Genomic DNA, 17,497 nt, shown 5'->3' on the forward strand with positions numbered 1-17,497 from the left:
ATATTTCAAATCAGTTCGATACGGTTCAATGAAAATAAAGGCTTAAAAATCATGGCTGTGATACTAAAAGTCTTTGTTAAACCACTTCTTGTGCAAAGTTGATATGAAACACAAACATTTTAATCATCAGAACAGAGAAAATGTCAAATGTGTCACATAAACAAGTTTCCTTCCACTAAACAAGCAACAAAACTGTAGCTGTAACAAAATAATTTTGTAAAATATACCAACAAATACGATATATTGATACAGCAGCCCATGATATCGATACTATATCATCACATTAAACAATACGATATATGGATATTTCAATATTTTTGCACAGCCCTATTCATGGTTCTGTTTAGGTGTAGTTTTTAATTTTTTTGATGGTCAGGTTGTGTTAAAACAAAGCTCAGATTTAAGTCTTGAGTAACAGAGGTTCAGACAGAGCAGTGCCTACAGTTAGCACCACACCCCTCGAGAACGTTGACGCCCTCAGCTTCAAAGTATCAACTGCGACTACACTTTGAACACAAAACTACACTACATGCGTTCATTAATAACCCCTGCTTGACTACTGTATGCACTTTTGCACCACTGAAATGGCGCCATCTAGAGCCCAGACGCAGAAATGGCGTTTTAATCAAGCATAAACGCCTGGCACCGCTTCAACTCCTCCTGTCCCACTTATGACTTATAAATCAGCCCGCCTGCCAGACCTCACTTAAGCTTCTACTAACTGATGTAATGAAATGCTCGTTATTGTTCACTCTGTTCTCTGCCAAATCACACTCAAACGCATTGTGGTGTAATTACGGGCTGTGCGGCTAACCCTCTCTCCTGTCTCCCTCCCTGCCTGCTCCTGCTGTTCTTTCTTGTTTTCTTATGGCCTTTTATCTCACGTTAGAGCTTCTAGGTACGTTTAAAGTATTCACTATTAACTGTTCACCGTGCATCTCATTCACCAAAGCATCAGTCATCTTTGTGTCATATTTACAGTATTTAAGACTAGAGACGATAGTAAAAAGTTTGAAGATTTTTCTTCATATTGGTCAATTTTGATTTTCAATTTAATTCAGTTTATTTTTATTGTAAAGTGCTCATATTACGCTATTTTCTGATTTGCGTTATAATGTTGTTTCCTCTTCAAAAACAGACCTTGAGTTGTGTTTTGTTTCATTCACGTGTTTAAATTCAGTGTAAATTCTGCATATTTAGGCTGAGTTCTTCTCTTAAACAGAAAAAAATCGGTTCCACCATGTGACGTCGTAATACAAGAAGTGCGCCACTGTGTTTTTAAACTCCGTACACCTTCACTAGAATCATTTGGATCATTTCAAACATGGAATTTCCTATTTCAGCTGAACTAAAGGTAAAAGGTGTGAACTTGAAAACTACAGCTTCGTGACATCACAAGGTGGAGCTTTGGAGTTATAGACAGACTAATAATAAAAGCACTCAGAAATGTATCAATGAAACAAAACAACGTTCCTGGTATGTTTTTGAGGAGGTAACAACATTATACCATGACTTAAAGCTCACAAGAGTCAATTTTTCACAATATAGAACTTTTAAGTTTTGATTTCATGGACATAAACAAGATTAATTATTTTTATTCATTGCGGTTTAAACACACACACAATAAAATCTTCCTCCAAATTACATGACAGAGGATTGGCTGCGAACCTCTTCATTAAAAAGACCCTCTTTGACGATTAGACTAAACCTCGTGCTCAAATTTGATTAATTGCCCCGCTCTAGATACAAATGACCCCCATTACTGTCTTGGTGTTTGGATAATTCTTGTTTCAATTATTTAAACTCTCAAACTATTTGCTTAATTGCTTATTAACTTAGGCTGTTACATGGCATTTGCAGCCTGTTATGCAGCCGCAGTAATGATTTTTGTTAAAGTTTAAAGGGCTTGTATTATTCACTTTTTTTTTTTTTTTTATCTGTGCTCATCACAAACAGACCTGGAGTTGTGTTTTGTTTCATTCAAGCATTTTTAACACACAAACCTGCATATTTAGACTGAGTTCTTCCCTCAAATGGAAAACACTTTGTTCCACCTTGTGATGTCATGTGGTAATGCAAGAAGTGCTCCATTGTGTTTTTAACTCTTTCCCCCATGAAGACGACATTTGACAACCCCCTTGTATCTTTAATGACGTGTTTCGACACCTCCGCTGTATCACTAAAGACGTGGTTTGACGACCATTAGAAACGTTGTGGTTTTTCACATGTAAACAGAGGTTGCGATAGGTGGGGGCCACTACAACCCATTCTAGGCTGACCAATAGGATTGAAGAATACGTTTTTGCCGAAGTTAATCAAAGTAGTGACGATTGTATCTTCGATTGTTTTCGATTTTGCACCTGGCCAGATAAACTCTCATTTTCAGTGAGCTGTTATAACCCTGTAAATGAGCTGAATCACATTTAAACATCCATAAGTGAATTGTTCAGAGTCTAAGGTTTCTAGAGATACAAATATGTCTGTGTTTCAATTAAGTTCATGAGTGTGAAACTCATTTATAATCACTCGGGGAAGTCCGTTTTCTTTTATGCAATTCTGCTCTATGGGTAGCCCTAGTAATATATGTATGGTTTGTTCCTAGTAGGCGTCCAAGGGGAAAAGAGGTAAACTCTATATGTACACCTTCACTAGAATCATTTGGATGATTTCCGCCTTGGACTTGCCGATCTGAAAATAAGATAAACGGTAGCTGTTGTGTTGAAAACTACTGCTTCATGATATTACAAGGTGGAACAGAGCATTTTGAGCTTTCAGAACTGAAGAAGCAGCTTGGATGAGCTGCGAAATGTCTTGAACCAAATTAACTTTTGTCTATTTGACTAACTGAAGTTCTCCTTTTGCCATGGATCCTACCTGGACGACTGAGGGATTTTATAAACAGACTAATAATAAAGTGTTACTCAAACATGTGTGAATGAAACAAAATACAACTCTGAGGAGGTAACAACATTATAACATTTTAAAGTTCAAGAAGAATCAATTTTGTGTAATATAGGACCTTTAATTAACTTCCATCTTATAAAATACTAAAATGTCGAAACAGCACAAGCATCCATCCACTACCATTTTCTCTGCATTTCTTCAAACTTTTGCCCTTTTTTGTCATTCAGCTTCTACCATTTTAAGATCTCTTGTCTTTCATCCCGTCATTTCATTTTACACGGACCATCTGTACAGTGCTGTGACCGCTACAAGTCGTTTATCACTATTCACATTTTTTATCATGTCTAAATTTGTGCTCTATTTCTCCATCACCCACTCCGTCATCCTCCCTTCATTCCTGTCCAAATCCTCCTTCTCTCCTGAACATTCCTTCGCTCTGTTCCCTCTCCCTCTCTCTCTTCTTCCTCCCCTGTTTTTTTTTTTTTTTTTGTGGTATGTGCGTTAAGGCCGGGGAAACCTGCGCCCCCAGCTGGACAGTGCTATGCAAGACGTGAACGACCTTTATTTACTGATGGAGGAGACGGAGAAGCAGGCGGTCAGGAGGGCTCTGCTGGAGGAGAGGGGCCGGTACTGCGCTTTCATCAGCCTGTTGCAGCCTGTGGTGGTGAGGTTTTGTTTTAGAATGTACAACTTTATAAAAAATAAAAAAAAGTACAAATGTAACGAAATATTGCTTTTTGTTGTTGGATTTTTAGAATGTAGAGATTGCAATGCTGGGTGAAACAACTCACCTCCAGGCCATTGTGGACGACTTGACTCTACTGACTGAAGATCCACACAAACTGCCTCCTGCAAGTGAACAGGTATTGAGACATTACAATTGTACAATAGTTAAAAAAAAAAAAAAAAAAAGAGCTCACCGTCTTTGAAGGCTGCACGCTCAAGACCACATGCGTTAACTGTTCATTTATTAAGGCAAAAGGCTGCGGTGGGCTCCTGGCAAAAATAGAGCCCATCTGAATTAATCCAAAGCGTTACAGCACCTCCGTGGGCTTTACTGGACTGTACGGTGCGCGCCCTGAGCTCCTCTCGATGCTTTTAATTATACGGAATACTTACAGCAACGTACTGGAGCTGCACTGCAAGAAGTCTGAGCTCGGGGTTAGGTCGTCTCTTTTAGTGAAGAAAAAATACAAAAGAAAACATAAATAAAAAAGATAAAAAGAGAAACCTCAAGCAGAACCACAGTGAAGAAGAGATCCACTCCCGTGGACTAAACTGGAATAACTGAACCTGGACTGAACCTGGAGCAAACCACGACTAAACCTGGAATAACCCTGAACTAAACCAGGGCTAAACCAGGGCTAAACCAGGACTAAACCAGGACTAAACCACAATTAAACCTGAACTAAACCTGGACTAAATCTGGACTGAACCTGAACTAAACCATGACTAAACCACAATTAAACCTGAACTAAACCTGAACTAAACCTGGACTGAACCTGAACTAAACCAGGGCTAAACCAGGACTAACCTGGACTAAACCTGGACTAAATCAGGAATAAACCAGGAATAAACCATGACTAAGCCTGGAATAACCCTGAACCAAACCAGGACTAAACCAGGGCTAAACCTGGACTAAATCAGGCATAAATCATGACTAAACCTGGATTAAACCACGACTAAACAAGGACTAAACCTGGACTAAACCTGAACTAAACCAGGACTAAACCAGGATTAAACCTGGACTAAACCACAACTAAACTTGAATTGAACCTAGACTGAACCTGGACTAAACCAGGACTAAACCTGAACCAAACATGGACTGAACCAGGATTAAACCAGGGCTAAACCTGGACTAAACCTGGAATAAACCTGGAATAAATCAGGCATAAATCATGACTAAACCTGGACTAAACCACAACTAAACAATGACTAAACCTGGACTAAACCCGAACTAAACCTGAACTAAACCTCGACTAAACCTGGACTAATTTGCAGATAAAGTTCACATCTGTATGACCAGAGCTCATTCAAGACTAAGGGACAGACTAGGGGTCATCCAGGACAGAGAAGGAGAGGATCAGGGACCATACATCATTACAACTTTACCAAATATCATGCATAAGTTCTTGTTTGAGCTTCACAGTAAAACAAACTTAGATGGTCTTAGTGCAGCATTCTCCTTGTTCCTGAACCTTATGTAATTTCCTAAATGTTTTTTTTTTTTTTTTTTTTATGTTTAAGGTGATCCGGGACCTGAAAGGCTCGGACTATAGCTGGTCCTACCAAACTCCTCCCTCTTCACCGAGCAGCACAAGCTCCAGAAAAAGCAGCATGTGCAGGTGAGTGTTTTGGTTCATTTCAGTTGAGAGTTTACATATTTTTTGAGGCACACAATTGTGAAGTAGCAATTTTTTCCTTTTAAATTGCCTTGACGAGTCTTTGGCTCTGTCATAATCCAAATAGGGCGAATTTGGAGGCGAGTTCCGAGTCGATTTACAAACAAAATAGCGAAATAAAAACACCAGAATCATGTGGAGTTGGTTAATATGAACATTTTCCTATCCTATCCATTAGTTTCCTATCCAATCCAGTTCCTAACATGTGAGCTGTGGTCTGCACTGATACGGAGCAAAGGATCATGGTCTATGTAGTTCCTTCTGTTTTTAGCTATTGCTGCACCATAACAATGAATTTAAGCAAAGAGACTTGTAATTCAATATATTATGATGGCTCTCGATAATATTACGGGAGATATTTCTATTTATCTTACCTCCCGAGTCTAAAGTGAACATTTGACGCCGTTACTCGATAGTACGCACTGATTCAAGTGACTGTTGACATGCACTCTTACCCCTCTCCTGAACTTTTGGCAGATTTGCAGTTTCAAGCCTCTTAGCGCCAGATTAGGTCCAAAGTTGTCGAACATGACAGCCTAAAAGCCATGCTCCAACATGTGCACCAGCGCTGACTTATTCATGGGGCTAATAGTGATTTTACATTTTATCTACACGTGTGGGTCAGGAGTTCACCCTTAACTGTAGACTCAGCAGGAAAAGTTAAACCAACCGAGCCAGCCTTTATCACAGTTAGACACCTTGAAGCATACAAATTAACTTCACTTTGCTTATAGACTATATATGTACGCAATCGACTGTATACAATTTCCTGTTTTATTATCTTAGTGTTGAAGGGCCAATATTACGCTGTTTTATGATCTGTGTTATAATGTTGTTGCCTCATCAAAAACAGACCTGGACTTGTGTTTTGTTTCATTCACACATGCTTAACATACAAATCGTTACACCTTCACTAGAATTATTTGGCTAATAACAGACCTGGAATTTCCAATCTCCACTAAACAAAAGGTAAAAGTAGCTGTTAAAACTAACGCTTATGAGCTTTGGAGATGTAGACATACCGTATTTTTGGACTATAAGTCGCACTTTTTTCATGGTTTGGGTGTTTCCTGTGACTTATACTCTGGTGCGACTTATATATTAAAATTTTCAGACTGACAGCCCCGAGAGAGCGCTCTAGGTTTGTGCATCACTTTTCTGCGAATATCTCCTGCAGAAAAAGCCACTGTCCTGCTGCATGTAGTGAAATATGCAGCAGAAAATGGTAATCAAGCAGCAGAAAGAAAGTTTGGAGTGAGCGAGAAACTTGTGAGGGACTGGCAGAGTGAGATGGAGAGTTTGGTAAACTTATGTTCTGTTGTTTATGCTTTAATTATCTGAAGAAGTCTTAATATGCTACATTAACATATGAACACCTATTCAGCCTGTTGTTCTTTTTTCTATCGTTATTACTATAACTTGCATTTCAAGATAAAATGTCAGTTCCTGGTCCCTGATTTTATAAAATAAATTTCCCCCCAAAAAGCGCGACTTATAGTCCCGTGCGACTTATATATTATATGTTTTTTTCTTCTTCATTGCACATTTTTTGGCTGGTGCAACTTATACTCTGGAGCGATTTATAGTCCGAAAAATACAGTACTAATAATAAAGGATTACTTAAACATGTGTGAATGAAACAAAACACAACTCCAGTTATATTTTCATACAGGTAACAACATTTTAACATGGCTTTAAAGGTGCACTGTGTGACATTTTGGGTAAGGATCAGTCACCTGCTTGTTTCTATAAATATGGCATTGCTCTGCTTGGAATATTCTTCAGCAGGGATCACCACACTTTTTTCTCTGGGGGCCACATTATCTCTCCTGACTGTGATGTGGGGCTGGGGTCGGGTCGGCCGTGTAACAGAATTATATGACCATGACGATGCAGATTATATTCTTGGAAAACCGCCACACTTTCTTTACATATCAGACAAACTGCATGGTCCTTACACTGAACAAAAAAATAATCGGTCGTCCCCTGTTCTTTGAAAACTCGGCATTCTCTGTCAGCTTTTCATATTTTAACATGAGCCATTTTGCTGTCGTTAGCTGCACTACAGAATTCTGCGCGTGTGTCGACTGTCACTGTTTGATCTCGAGTTGTCAGGTGATGAAAATTCGGTAGCAAATGTAAATACGTCATATAATTATTTTAATATAAATTCTTCATATAAATATCATTTTTTAAATTGAAAAAATCTGCAAAATACAAGATGCAGACGTGTTATTATTTATCAAAAAGTAAGTAAAAAAAAATTGGTAAAGATGAAAATATTGGCACAAAAAAAAACGCCTTATTTTTTTGCATTAAATTGAGCCAGAATTATGTAGAAATGTGTTTTAACCCTCTCAGGCTCAAATGAATTTTTAGTATCAGGAAAAATCTGATATTTGGGGAAAATTATAATATGGGGTAGTAATATACAATCCTGACTTTTTTATCCTTTGTAAACAAAAAAAGTATTTTGCACTTCTGGCAGGCCGTTTGTGTGTAGCCATTCTTGCACAGTCTGCATCGTCCACGTTTATCAGCATGGATGGGAAAAAAGGCTCCTGAGTAAAAAAAGCTAGTAAAGTAAGTAGGTACTTGGAATTTAGCTGTTGCAAATCTGCAACGCCTGCCTGGAGAGGGTTAAGAATTATTTTTTCTCTGAATGATGTCACCACATGTGTTCTTTGCATCTGGAATGCATTTATTGACAGCTTACCCAACCCACTGAAGATTTCAGGAAATTTTTCATTTTTCAAAAGTTTTTGTCAAAAAATGAAGGTTACATACACTAAAATGGCCACAAATTTTTTTCGCGATATTTCTGGAAGAGCAGACCCTCCAATTATTGGTCCTTAGGGTTACAGTTAACAGAAAAAAAACACAAATAAAAAGTATGGCAGACAATGTCGGGTTCAACCCATTTTTGAGACTTTGGCTCTCTGACTATAGGGCCAGTTCAAGTGCTGGGGGCAGAGGGGCTGGAGGGGCCAGTCAAAGGGCCGTGGAGGGCCGGAGCCAGCCCGCAGGCCGTAATTTGATGACCCCTGTTCTATAGAATGGCATTAAGCAGCTCTATCTTACATTTATTCAATTACAGCTCAAACATATCTAGAGAAATAGGCATTCTGACTGTGAGCGAGATTGAATTTCCACAGATCTAACCTGTAACTTGGCCTGTTTGTTCTCCAAGATGATAGAAAGGTTTAATGCCATACTGTGAAACATTTCAGATAAAACAATTACATCTCCATGGAGAAAAACATTTGACGGACCCTCCACCAGAAAAGTTACACAATGCATTTTTAATCTCACAAGAGTCAGTTTTGCGTAATATAGGGCATTTATATCTGAAACCAGAACAAAACTTTGCGGAGTAAAAGTTGTACTTTTTCAGTTTATTCATTCCGACATAATCCCCATTCTAGAGGACAAGGATTAAAGCAAAATGATAATGTCAGATTTATTCCACGGGGAGAGGGGGAGGAGCACACAGCACACGCCATAAAACAGAGCAAAAGAAAGGATTCGCAAAATCTCAAAATGTGTGGGAGTAAAAATGGAAATGACCAGAAAAAGACTCATGGAAAAATACACAAAGCAGCTGTTAGTGTTCAGAGCAAAAACGAAATCAAAGACAGGATAATTTTTAATGCTCTTTGATGTTCCAAATGGCATCACTTAGAAAATCCAACCACATGTTCACAGCTTTAAATATCAAAATTTAATGTAGATTTTTTTCTTTTACACATTTATATTACGCAAAATGAACTCTTGTGAGCTTTAGACCGTGTTAAACTCTTGTTACTTCATCAAAAACATACCTAGAGTTGTGTTTTGTTTCATTCACACATGTTTGAGTAATCATGTTTGAGTCTGTCTACATCTCCAAAACTCAAAGTGCTCTTTTCCAATAAATCAAAACACAACTCCAGGTATGTTTTTGAAGAAGAAACATTATAACACAGAAAATAGCGTAATATGAGCCCTTTCAAACTTCTTAGTAAAAGTAAAATTTTGATCCTAATCCCTGTCTCTTTGGAGTAACGCTTTGTTTTGTATTCTGCGGACAGTCTCCTCCAGATGCCCTCGGCCGGTGCACATCGCCTCAGCAGCGTCTCCTCTCACGACTCCGGCTTTGTCTCCCAGGATGCAAACACCCACTCCAAACCGCCCTCTCCCATGCCCTCGGACATCACCAGCCAGGTACCACCGCCCTGAACTATCTAATGCTGTTTTTACTGAAAACATACACTAGACTTGGACACAGTAGCTCACACATCACAATATAATATCATAACAAAGAGTAAAAATATAAAAGGTAATAAAACATTCAAAATAAGTAGCAAAAATAACAAGAGGCTGGTGACAAATATAGAAATATACAATACAAATATTTCTTTCACCTATGTACAAGATGGATAAGAAGGAGTAGCAGTTGCAGGGAGTGTTTATCTGTTACATAAGTGTGAGTTGTTGTATAGTTTTAGGGAGTATTATCTACGGAAGCCGAGACGGGTCACAGCAAATGCAAACGCCGCAACAAATGCAAGTGCAACAACACAACAAAAAGCCACAACAAACCAAAAAAAAAAGCCACAACGGAAATAACCGCGGGACTCTATTTTACTGCAAACGCCGCAACAAATACAAACGCCACAACACAAACGCAAATGCCGCAACACATTAAAAAGCCACAACACATCAGAAAGCCACAACTGAAGTGACCAGGGACTGATCAAGCGGCAAGTGAAGAAGAAGAACTACAACGTGAAACGAATAATGATAAATCGATAAATTACTTTTACTTACGTTTCCAACTTCTCCGTTCCTTTACTTTTCACGTTGTAGTTCTTCGTCTTCACTTGCCGCTTGATCGGTTCGTCGGAAAATAGAGTCCCGCGGTCACTTCCGTTGTGGCTTTTTGATGTGTTGTGACTTTTTAATGTGTTGCGGCGTTTGCGTTTGTGTTGTGGCGTTTGTATTTGTTACGGCGTTTGCAGTAAAATAGAGTCCCGCGGTTATTTCCGTTGTGGCTTTTTTTGGTGTGTGGTGGCTTTTTGTTGTGTTGTCGCATTTGTATTTGTTGCGGCGTTTGCGTTTGTTGTGACCCCTCTCGGCTTCCGTAATGATCTATTACATAAGTGTAACTTGTTGCGCAGTTGTATGAAGTATGGCATGAATGCAGTCCTCTATCTCTCACTGTGCAGAGCTGTAGGAGTCAAAAGTTTGGACACACTCTACACACTACATTTTACATACATACAGAAGATATGTACAAATATATGACATAAGATATATGGAATTAGTAGGAAAGACAAAAAAGTTACGTAACTCTACTTTGATGTCTTCTGTATCTATAGCAAATGTAGAAAGTAATAAAAACAAAGAAAAAAAACATCGACTGAGAGGTGTGTCCAAACATTTTACTGGTAGTGTAGATGAGTAGGGCTGTGTAATAAAATACAAAAATAAATCAATATCAAGTTTCACTCATAAATTCTCAGAAATGCATCTGGAAAATCACAAAACAAAAAAACCAAGGCAGCCTTTATTGCATCTTGGCTGTTGAGGATAAAAACACACATTAACGCCAACTTTTTTGAACTACTTAAATGTTTAAATATGAAGGTGCACTGTGTAATTTTTTGGTTAGGGGTCCAACACCTGCTTGTTTCTATGGATATGTCATTGTTTTACCTGGAATGTTCCACAGTGTGACATTAAACAGCTTTAACTTACGTTTATTCAATTACAACTGGTTTTAAAGCTCAAAAATACCTAGTAAAACAGGTATTCTGACTGTGAATGGGTTGCCTCTCCACAGATCTGACCTGTATTTTGGCCTGGTTTGGTCTCTGTGAAGATAGAAAAGTTTAATGCCATACTGTGAAACATTCCAGACAAAGTAATAACATTTCCAGGGAGAAAAGCATTTGATGAACCCTTTACCCCAAAATGTATTCATGCACCACTTCTCCTCATTTTCTTTTTGCAAGAAATTTGACTTTTTTGCATTAAATCGCACTGATCAAAAGTCTGTGTTTTTCATGTTCAAGAAATGTTTTTATCGAATATGCCACTGCTATGTGCTTTTAATAAGACCGAATGAAAAGAAACTCGTGATGGATCAATAAGAGGGGAAAAAAAAAGTGATTCATTTTTTATGGGGCCGCTCAGCCCTAGTTACTTGAGTCATGCCACAGATGTACCGCTCGCTTGTATTCTAATTTTATGTCCACTCCAGAGGGACTATCACTGTATCACTGAACACCATTTCTGCGCTCGCGTGTTAACATTTCCTTCACAGTCATGCGTGCTGTTTTCATACAGAGCACTTCTCGTTTGTATAGACGCCTGCTGGCTACAGAACTCCATCACTTGTGAAATGTACTCAGAGGTTTTTGATCCCTCTGGACTCTCTGGTCTGAACAGTTTGCAGAGTACAGCGCACACTCAGCACTACACCAACTGATGCAACGATTCTTTTCTGAATATATGATCTTAGAAGCTGCCTTATTTTTGATCCTGCTATGGTCTGTAGATCCCCTCGGAGGAATAAAAAAAAGCTTCCGTTTTCTTTCTAAACCTCATCAACATTTCTCCAAGTCACACTCGTTCCCCGTCTCTTTCCTTCCTCCTGTCCTCCAGTTATTATCCTCCTCACGTTGTTTCTTATATTACATTTTCCCTTCCCCAGAAATCAACAAGCTCAGCCTCCTCGGAGGCCTCAGAAACCTGCCAGTCTGTCAGCGAATGCAACTCTCCCACAGCGGTTAGTAATGCATGCATATTCTCAATCTGCCCACTTGAAGGTCCTATATTACACCAAATTTACTCTTGTGAGCTTTAAGACAGGTTATAATGTTGTTACCTCATCAAAAACATACATACCTGGAGTTGTGTTGTGTTTCATTCATACGTTACTGTAAGATTTATTACTAGTCTGTCTACATCTCTATAGACAGTGTAGGATGATCTATGCTCAGGCAAATACTCTTAGGCGTAAGTTTGGTTCTTGTACAAAGGATGTAAAGTTGTTTAAATTGCTTAAATCATATTGTACACCGTTGAACACAGCCCACCTCTGGATTACCGTATTTTTCTGACTATAAATTGCTCTGGAGTATAAGTCGCACCAGCCAAAAAATACATAATGAAGAAAAAAACATGAAGACTATAAGTTGGGGGAAATTTATTTTATAAAATCAGAGACCAGGAACACTTCACCCTGAAAGTCAAGTTATAGTAATAACAATAGAAGAGAGAACAACAGACTGTTAACGTCACATATGAACAGTTCTTCAGATAAATATAACATAAACAACAGAACAGAACAAGTTTACCAAACTCTCCATCTCACTCCAAATCACTAAATCCATTCAATTCTTCATCTTCGGTGTCACTTCTGAGAAATTTCGCGACCTCCAGAGCTTCCTCTTCTGTGTAGCTGTCGTCAAACTCAGCATCAGTTCCAGTTAATATTCTTCCGGCCTTTCTGAATCCCGACAGGATTGTTTCAGTTGTCACTGAAGTCCAGGCTTTGTCCATCCATCCAGTGACTTCTAGGAAAGTTGAATGTTGCTCCCTCCAAGTTACTGTAAAGCTGTGGTTCTCCATCTTCACCTTTTCCCCAGTCCCTCACAAGTTTCTTGCTCACTCCAAACTTTCTTTCTGCTGCTCGATTACCATTTTTGGCTGAATATTTCACTACTTGCAGCAGGACAGAGGCTCTTTCTGCAGGAGACATGCGCAGTAGAGGATGAAGTGACAAAGGAGTAACAGATACTGACACACAAGCCTAGAGCCTCTCACGGCTGTCAGATTAAAAAATTTTATATATAAGTCGCACCGGAGTATAAGTTGCAGGAAATACCCAAACCATGAAAAAAAGAGCGACTTATAGTCTGAAAAATATGGTAATTACAAAAAAGCTAGTTTGCAAAGACTGCAGGTGGCCCACAATGACACTTTGCGGTGCTTTTGACGAGTGCGACAGAGATGTTTTTTACTGCACGAGTGAACACTTTGCAAGCGGCACTAAGAATTTTAATGTACAGTTTTATTTGAACAAATTTGACAATGAAATAATAATGTCACTCACAGATATGAGATTCAGTGCAATAAGATATCAGTCCAATATGTGGAGACACTGGTATAGTTGTCAGTTTTGTAATGTCACTGTCCTTGTCTGTTTTAAAAATTGACCATGAGTCTAGAGTAGAGATGATGATGATGATCTAAAGCTCAAAATGCTCTGGTCCACTTTGTGAGGTCATGTTGTGGTAGTTTTCTAGTTATCTTTGCTCCTTATAAGTGACCTTTTACCTTTAGTTCAGTAGAGACTGGCAATTCCAGAGCTGAAGTTATTCACATGATTCTTGTGAAGGTGTATGGAATTTAAAAACACAGTGGAGCACCTCCTGTATTACCACATGACATCACAAGTTTTCTGTTTGAGAGAAAAGCTCAGCCTAAATATGTGTGGTTTGTGTGTTAAACATGTGTGAATGAAACAAAACACAAATATAAGTATGTTTTTTTGATGAGGAAACAATATTATAACATAGATCTGAAAAAGGTGTAACATGGGCCCTTTAACTGGACACACTCACACATAATTTGCAGTACTCCTTGTTATAGTTTAGTTGAAGTGGCTGGTTGGTTCCTCTTGACAGCTGCAGTTTAATATAGACTATTTGTGGATGTTGTGGCCTCTGACTCACACTGTCTGTCCATTCCACAGTTTGGCTCATGCTCATCCTTCGGTACCTTCCGCCCTGCTTTCTCTCACACTGGCACCATCAGGCCTATGTCTGTCATACTTCCTGCGTCTCCCACATTTAACCACTCCCCCGGATCCAACACCCCCTCACCCACATCAAAGGTTCCTAGCTGGAAGGTTTGTTTTCATTTGCAGATTAACTTTTAATTTGCTTTTTTAATTCTGTTTTGCTTCTTTGCTTTTGTTTCAATGGCTCCGTACATGTTAACTGACTTATAATTGTGTAACACACTCTCTTCACTGTTGTCATCTTTTCTCATAAAGATGTCCTAAACTAGTCCCAACTTACAACACTCACACATGACGCTTCTGCCTGTGCATACTGAACTTCCACACCTAACTTCACCATGAGCCAAATGAACTGTACTGTTATGGATGATTCCTCAAACGGCTGTCATTAAACATTGAAGAGCAGGTTCATTGTCTCACTGTTTGTGCTGGCACAGGATTGGGCCAAAGCCAGTTCCTGTGAGCCGCCTTTGGCCAGCACTCCTCAGCGAAGGAGAGAGTCTGTGGATAAGATGAGGGAGTGTGAAGCACCTCCGAGCCCCCAGGGGTATTCTGGGATGCAGCCAGATGATCTGCACAGAACAAGAAGTCTTAAGGTGAGGCAATTCATAGAAATAGAGTAATAATCCTAAGAGGTATTGAATAAATGTTAAACCTAAGTGCACCTGTATTGTTCTAGCATGGCGAGCCCCTGTCTCCTGCAGCCAGTACTCTGGCCATGGTCCTGACCAGAGGCCTGAGCATGGAGCAGCAGAAGAGCAGCAGAGACTCACTGCAGTATTCCAGCGGATACAGCTCCCAGACCAACACGCCCTCATGCTCTGAGGACACCATCCCCTCTCAAGGTACACACACACAGACAATCACACACACACATACACGCACTCACACAGGCACACAGTTGATGCCTTCACTAGGCTGCGAGTCTATTTATTTACTGATCTGAATTTTAATGTGGACACTTTTGTTTTTATGTAATTCTCATGTGCTTGTGTAATTTGGAAAGTGTAGCACTCAGTAAGCTGCTGAACAGAAATGATTATGTAATTATACTGAAGAGCGGCAAAACTGACTCTTGAAAAGCGCTCTGTTTTCAGTTTGGCTTTATGAGGTGGAGAAAAAGTACATACTCATGTGTCTCTCTCTTTAGGCTCTGATTATGAGTGCTACTCACTCAATGGAGATGCTGACGGTGAAGGGCAGGCAGACTTCGACAAGTCCTCCACCATCCCACGCCACAGCAACATTGCCCAGAGCTACCGCCGCATGATTCAAACCAAGAGGCCCGCCAGCACAGCCGGTCTGCCCGCCGGTAAAACACAAAATGGCACAACAGGGCACAGCTCAGGAAGCATCACCTCAGGAACAGCTACCATACGGCGTACACCTTCCTCCAAAACCGGGGTGAGAAGGACTCCATCAACATCCGGCCCTATTCCCATCAGACCTCCCATTGTGCCCGTGAAGACGCCCACAGTGCCAGACTCTCCGGGATATGCCAGTCCCTCTCACCTTCACACCGGCAGTGATGAGTTTCTGTACGGTGACGACCCGACGTGTGACTACATGAGGGGGTCTCCAAAGAGAATGAGTCTCCCAGAAAACACCTGGGGCGGTGCAGGAGCCGGGGCTGACAGGACTGTTTATTCTCAGGAAGCCTCTGGCATGGTCGCCCACAGTGCAGAGGAAGACCCCTTTTTTGCTGCCAACCGCCACAGTCTGGTGGAGAAGATAGGGGAGTTGGCAGCTAGTGCACATGCCCTGGGCGAGGGGCAGTTCCCTTTCCCCAGCTCAGGGGAACAGGATGTGTCCTCCACAGACCACGGCGAAGTGGACATGCTGGTGTCCATCCGGAGAGGCGTCAGGCTCCGTAAAACAGTGACTGATGACAGGTCTGCCCCCATGATCCTGCGGTAGCTCAGGGAAAAGACATGTTTAGAAAAGCAACCAAAACTATTGCCCCAGAAACGTGGTTGTAAAAAGCAACAGCACTCGTCTAATAGAACAGATGAACAAGGCACAAAGAACAGAGACTTTAAAATGGAGAATGAAGGCCAGTCAAAGAAGAATGACTTTTGTCATGTCATGTATGTATGTATGCATACATACAAAGTAATCCATGCTTTTGGTTTAATTCCCCTTTCTCTTTTATTTCTTTTGTTTTTATGTCTATGGTTTTGTGTCTGTGCATCTCTTCACTGTGTGTCCAGTTTGTCTTTTAAATGCAGTGATCACAAGTAGATATTGAATGCTCTTTGTCTTTGCTCTTATGATTATTATAAAACTGTGTATTTTTACATAAGTCAGTCACCTGAAAGTGAACGTAACGAGTGCTCTGTGAGCCTGTGTGTATGTCTTTTTCTTATTATTATGTTCATGTACCATGATACTGTTTTGTTTCATAAGCTAAAGGAGCTGTTAAATGTATAGAAGCAATATGGCAGTGTTTTATTGCTGTGTGCTGTACGTCAATATATTCTGCAATTAAACACACATTTTCAAGTACACGATTCACAAAGCTTTTCTTTTCTTATTCAGACACCATGAATATGCAGTGAGAGTCTGCTGAAGGAAGGAAGAAAATCTGGTTTAGAATAGAACAGATAAGTATAGCCCTTCAGAAAAGACAATTCACCTGCTCACAACAAGGGGGCGACAAAGATCCACTCCTGCTGCAGCAGCTCGGGCTCAAACCCAGACTGAGGCGATCCGTGGGAAGATGGCCCGCCTGATGGCTCATACATTCATACATGTGGCAGGTTGTTGCCATGAATGATAAGTATTCTGAAGAAGAGATCCGAGGAAGGACAAATCACAGGCTCTAGGACAGACTTCACAATGTAAGATTAAAATGGGCACTAGCACAGGCCTGTATTTAATTTTTTTCCCACTTGACCTGAACCAAAGACTGCACATTTTATAAGCCTTTGCAATAATATGTACACACGTGGAACTACTATCTGAGACTTACTGACTGGTAGATTGCATGAATTGATGTATTTCCACAAAATAAATTCTGTTTTAAAGCGTGTCATATTAGTTATTGTTTTCACAGGTGCTTTTATTTTTATTTTTTTTAATGATTATTCATTTTATTGATTGTTTGTCACACCAAATTACAGCTCACATCACCAGTTTATTATCATTAAGCTTCATCATTAGATTGTTGTTTTTATTGACAGACCAACAATGCATCTCATTATCCATGCAGAGTCTTTCATTTCAGGTCTTTTCCATTCATATTACTCCATAGTTTTTTGCCTCTATTGTCTAAAAACAAGCTGAACGAAAATTGATAAGAGGAAATTATGCTTGTAATTTTGTTTTAAACCTACAGTAATATCACTGTTTAGTTATCAGTGCTTTATTTCAGCAATTCAGACAATAAGTGGAATTTAAT

The 17,497-nt window shown here is 39.7% G+C and overlaps 1 protein-coding gene across 2 annotated transcripts in view; it reads left to right on the forward strand.

Moving 5' to 3' along the window:
• Positions 1–16,741, forward strand: part of mtss1la (MTSS I-BAR domain containing 2a) — a 60,530-nt gene extending 43,789 nt beyond the window's left edge. Inside the window, exons 7-15 of one of the 2 annotated variants that reach the window (XM_020931092.2) lie at positions 3,411–3,568; positions 3,660–3,767; positions 5,152–5,249; positions 9,377–9,509; positions 12,004–12,078; positions 14,050–14,205; positions 14,535–14,693; positions 14,777–14,942; positions 15,248–16,741. In XM_020931092.2, the coding sequence (XP_020786751.1) occupies positions 3,411–3,568; positions 3,660–3,767; positions 5,152–5,249; positions 9,377–9,509; positions 12,004–12,078; positions 14,050–14,205; positions 14,535–14,693; positions 14,777–14,942; positions 15,248–16,014 (1,820 nt within the window). In that variant the 3' untranslated portion in view covers positions 16,015–16,741. The remainder of the gene's footprint in view (positions 1–3,410; positions 3,569–3,659; positions 3,768–5,151; positions 5,250–9,376; positions 9,510–12,003; positions 12,079–14,049; positions 14,206–14,534; positions 14,694–14,776; positions 14,943–15,247) is intronic. The other variant, XM_020931093.2, reaches the window with a different exon arrangement.
• Positions 16,742–17,497: the final 756 nt, after the last annotated feature.

The sequence above is a fragment of the Boleophthalmus pectinirostris genome, unplaced genomic scaffold, assembly GCF_026225935.1.
Source record: "Boleophthalmus pectinirostris isolate CB_2022bp ecotype Guang Dong unplaced genomic scaffold, ASM2622593v1 HiC_scaffold_2, whole genome shotgun sequence".
Classification (NCBI taxonomy): domain Eukaryota; kingdom Metazoa; phylum Chordata; class Actinopteri; order Gobiiformes; family Gobiidae; genus Boleophthalmus; species Boleophthalmus pectinirostris.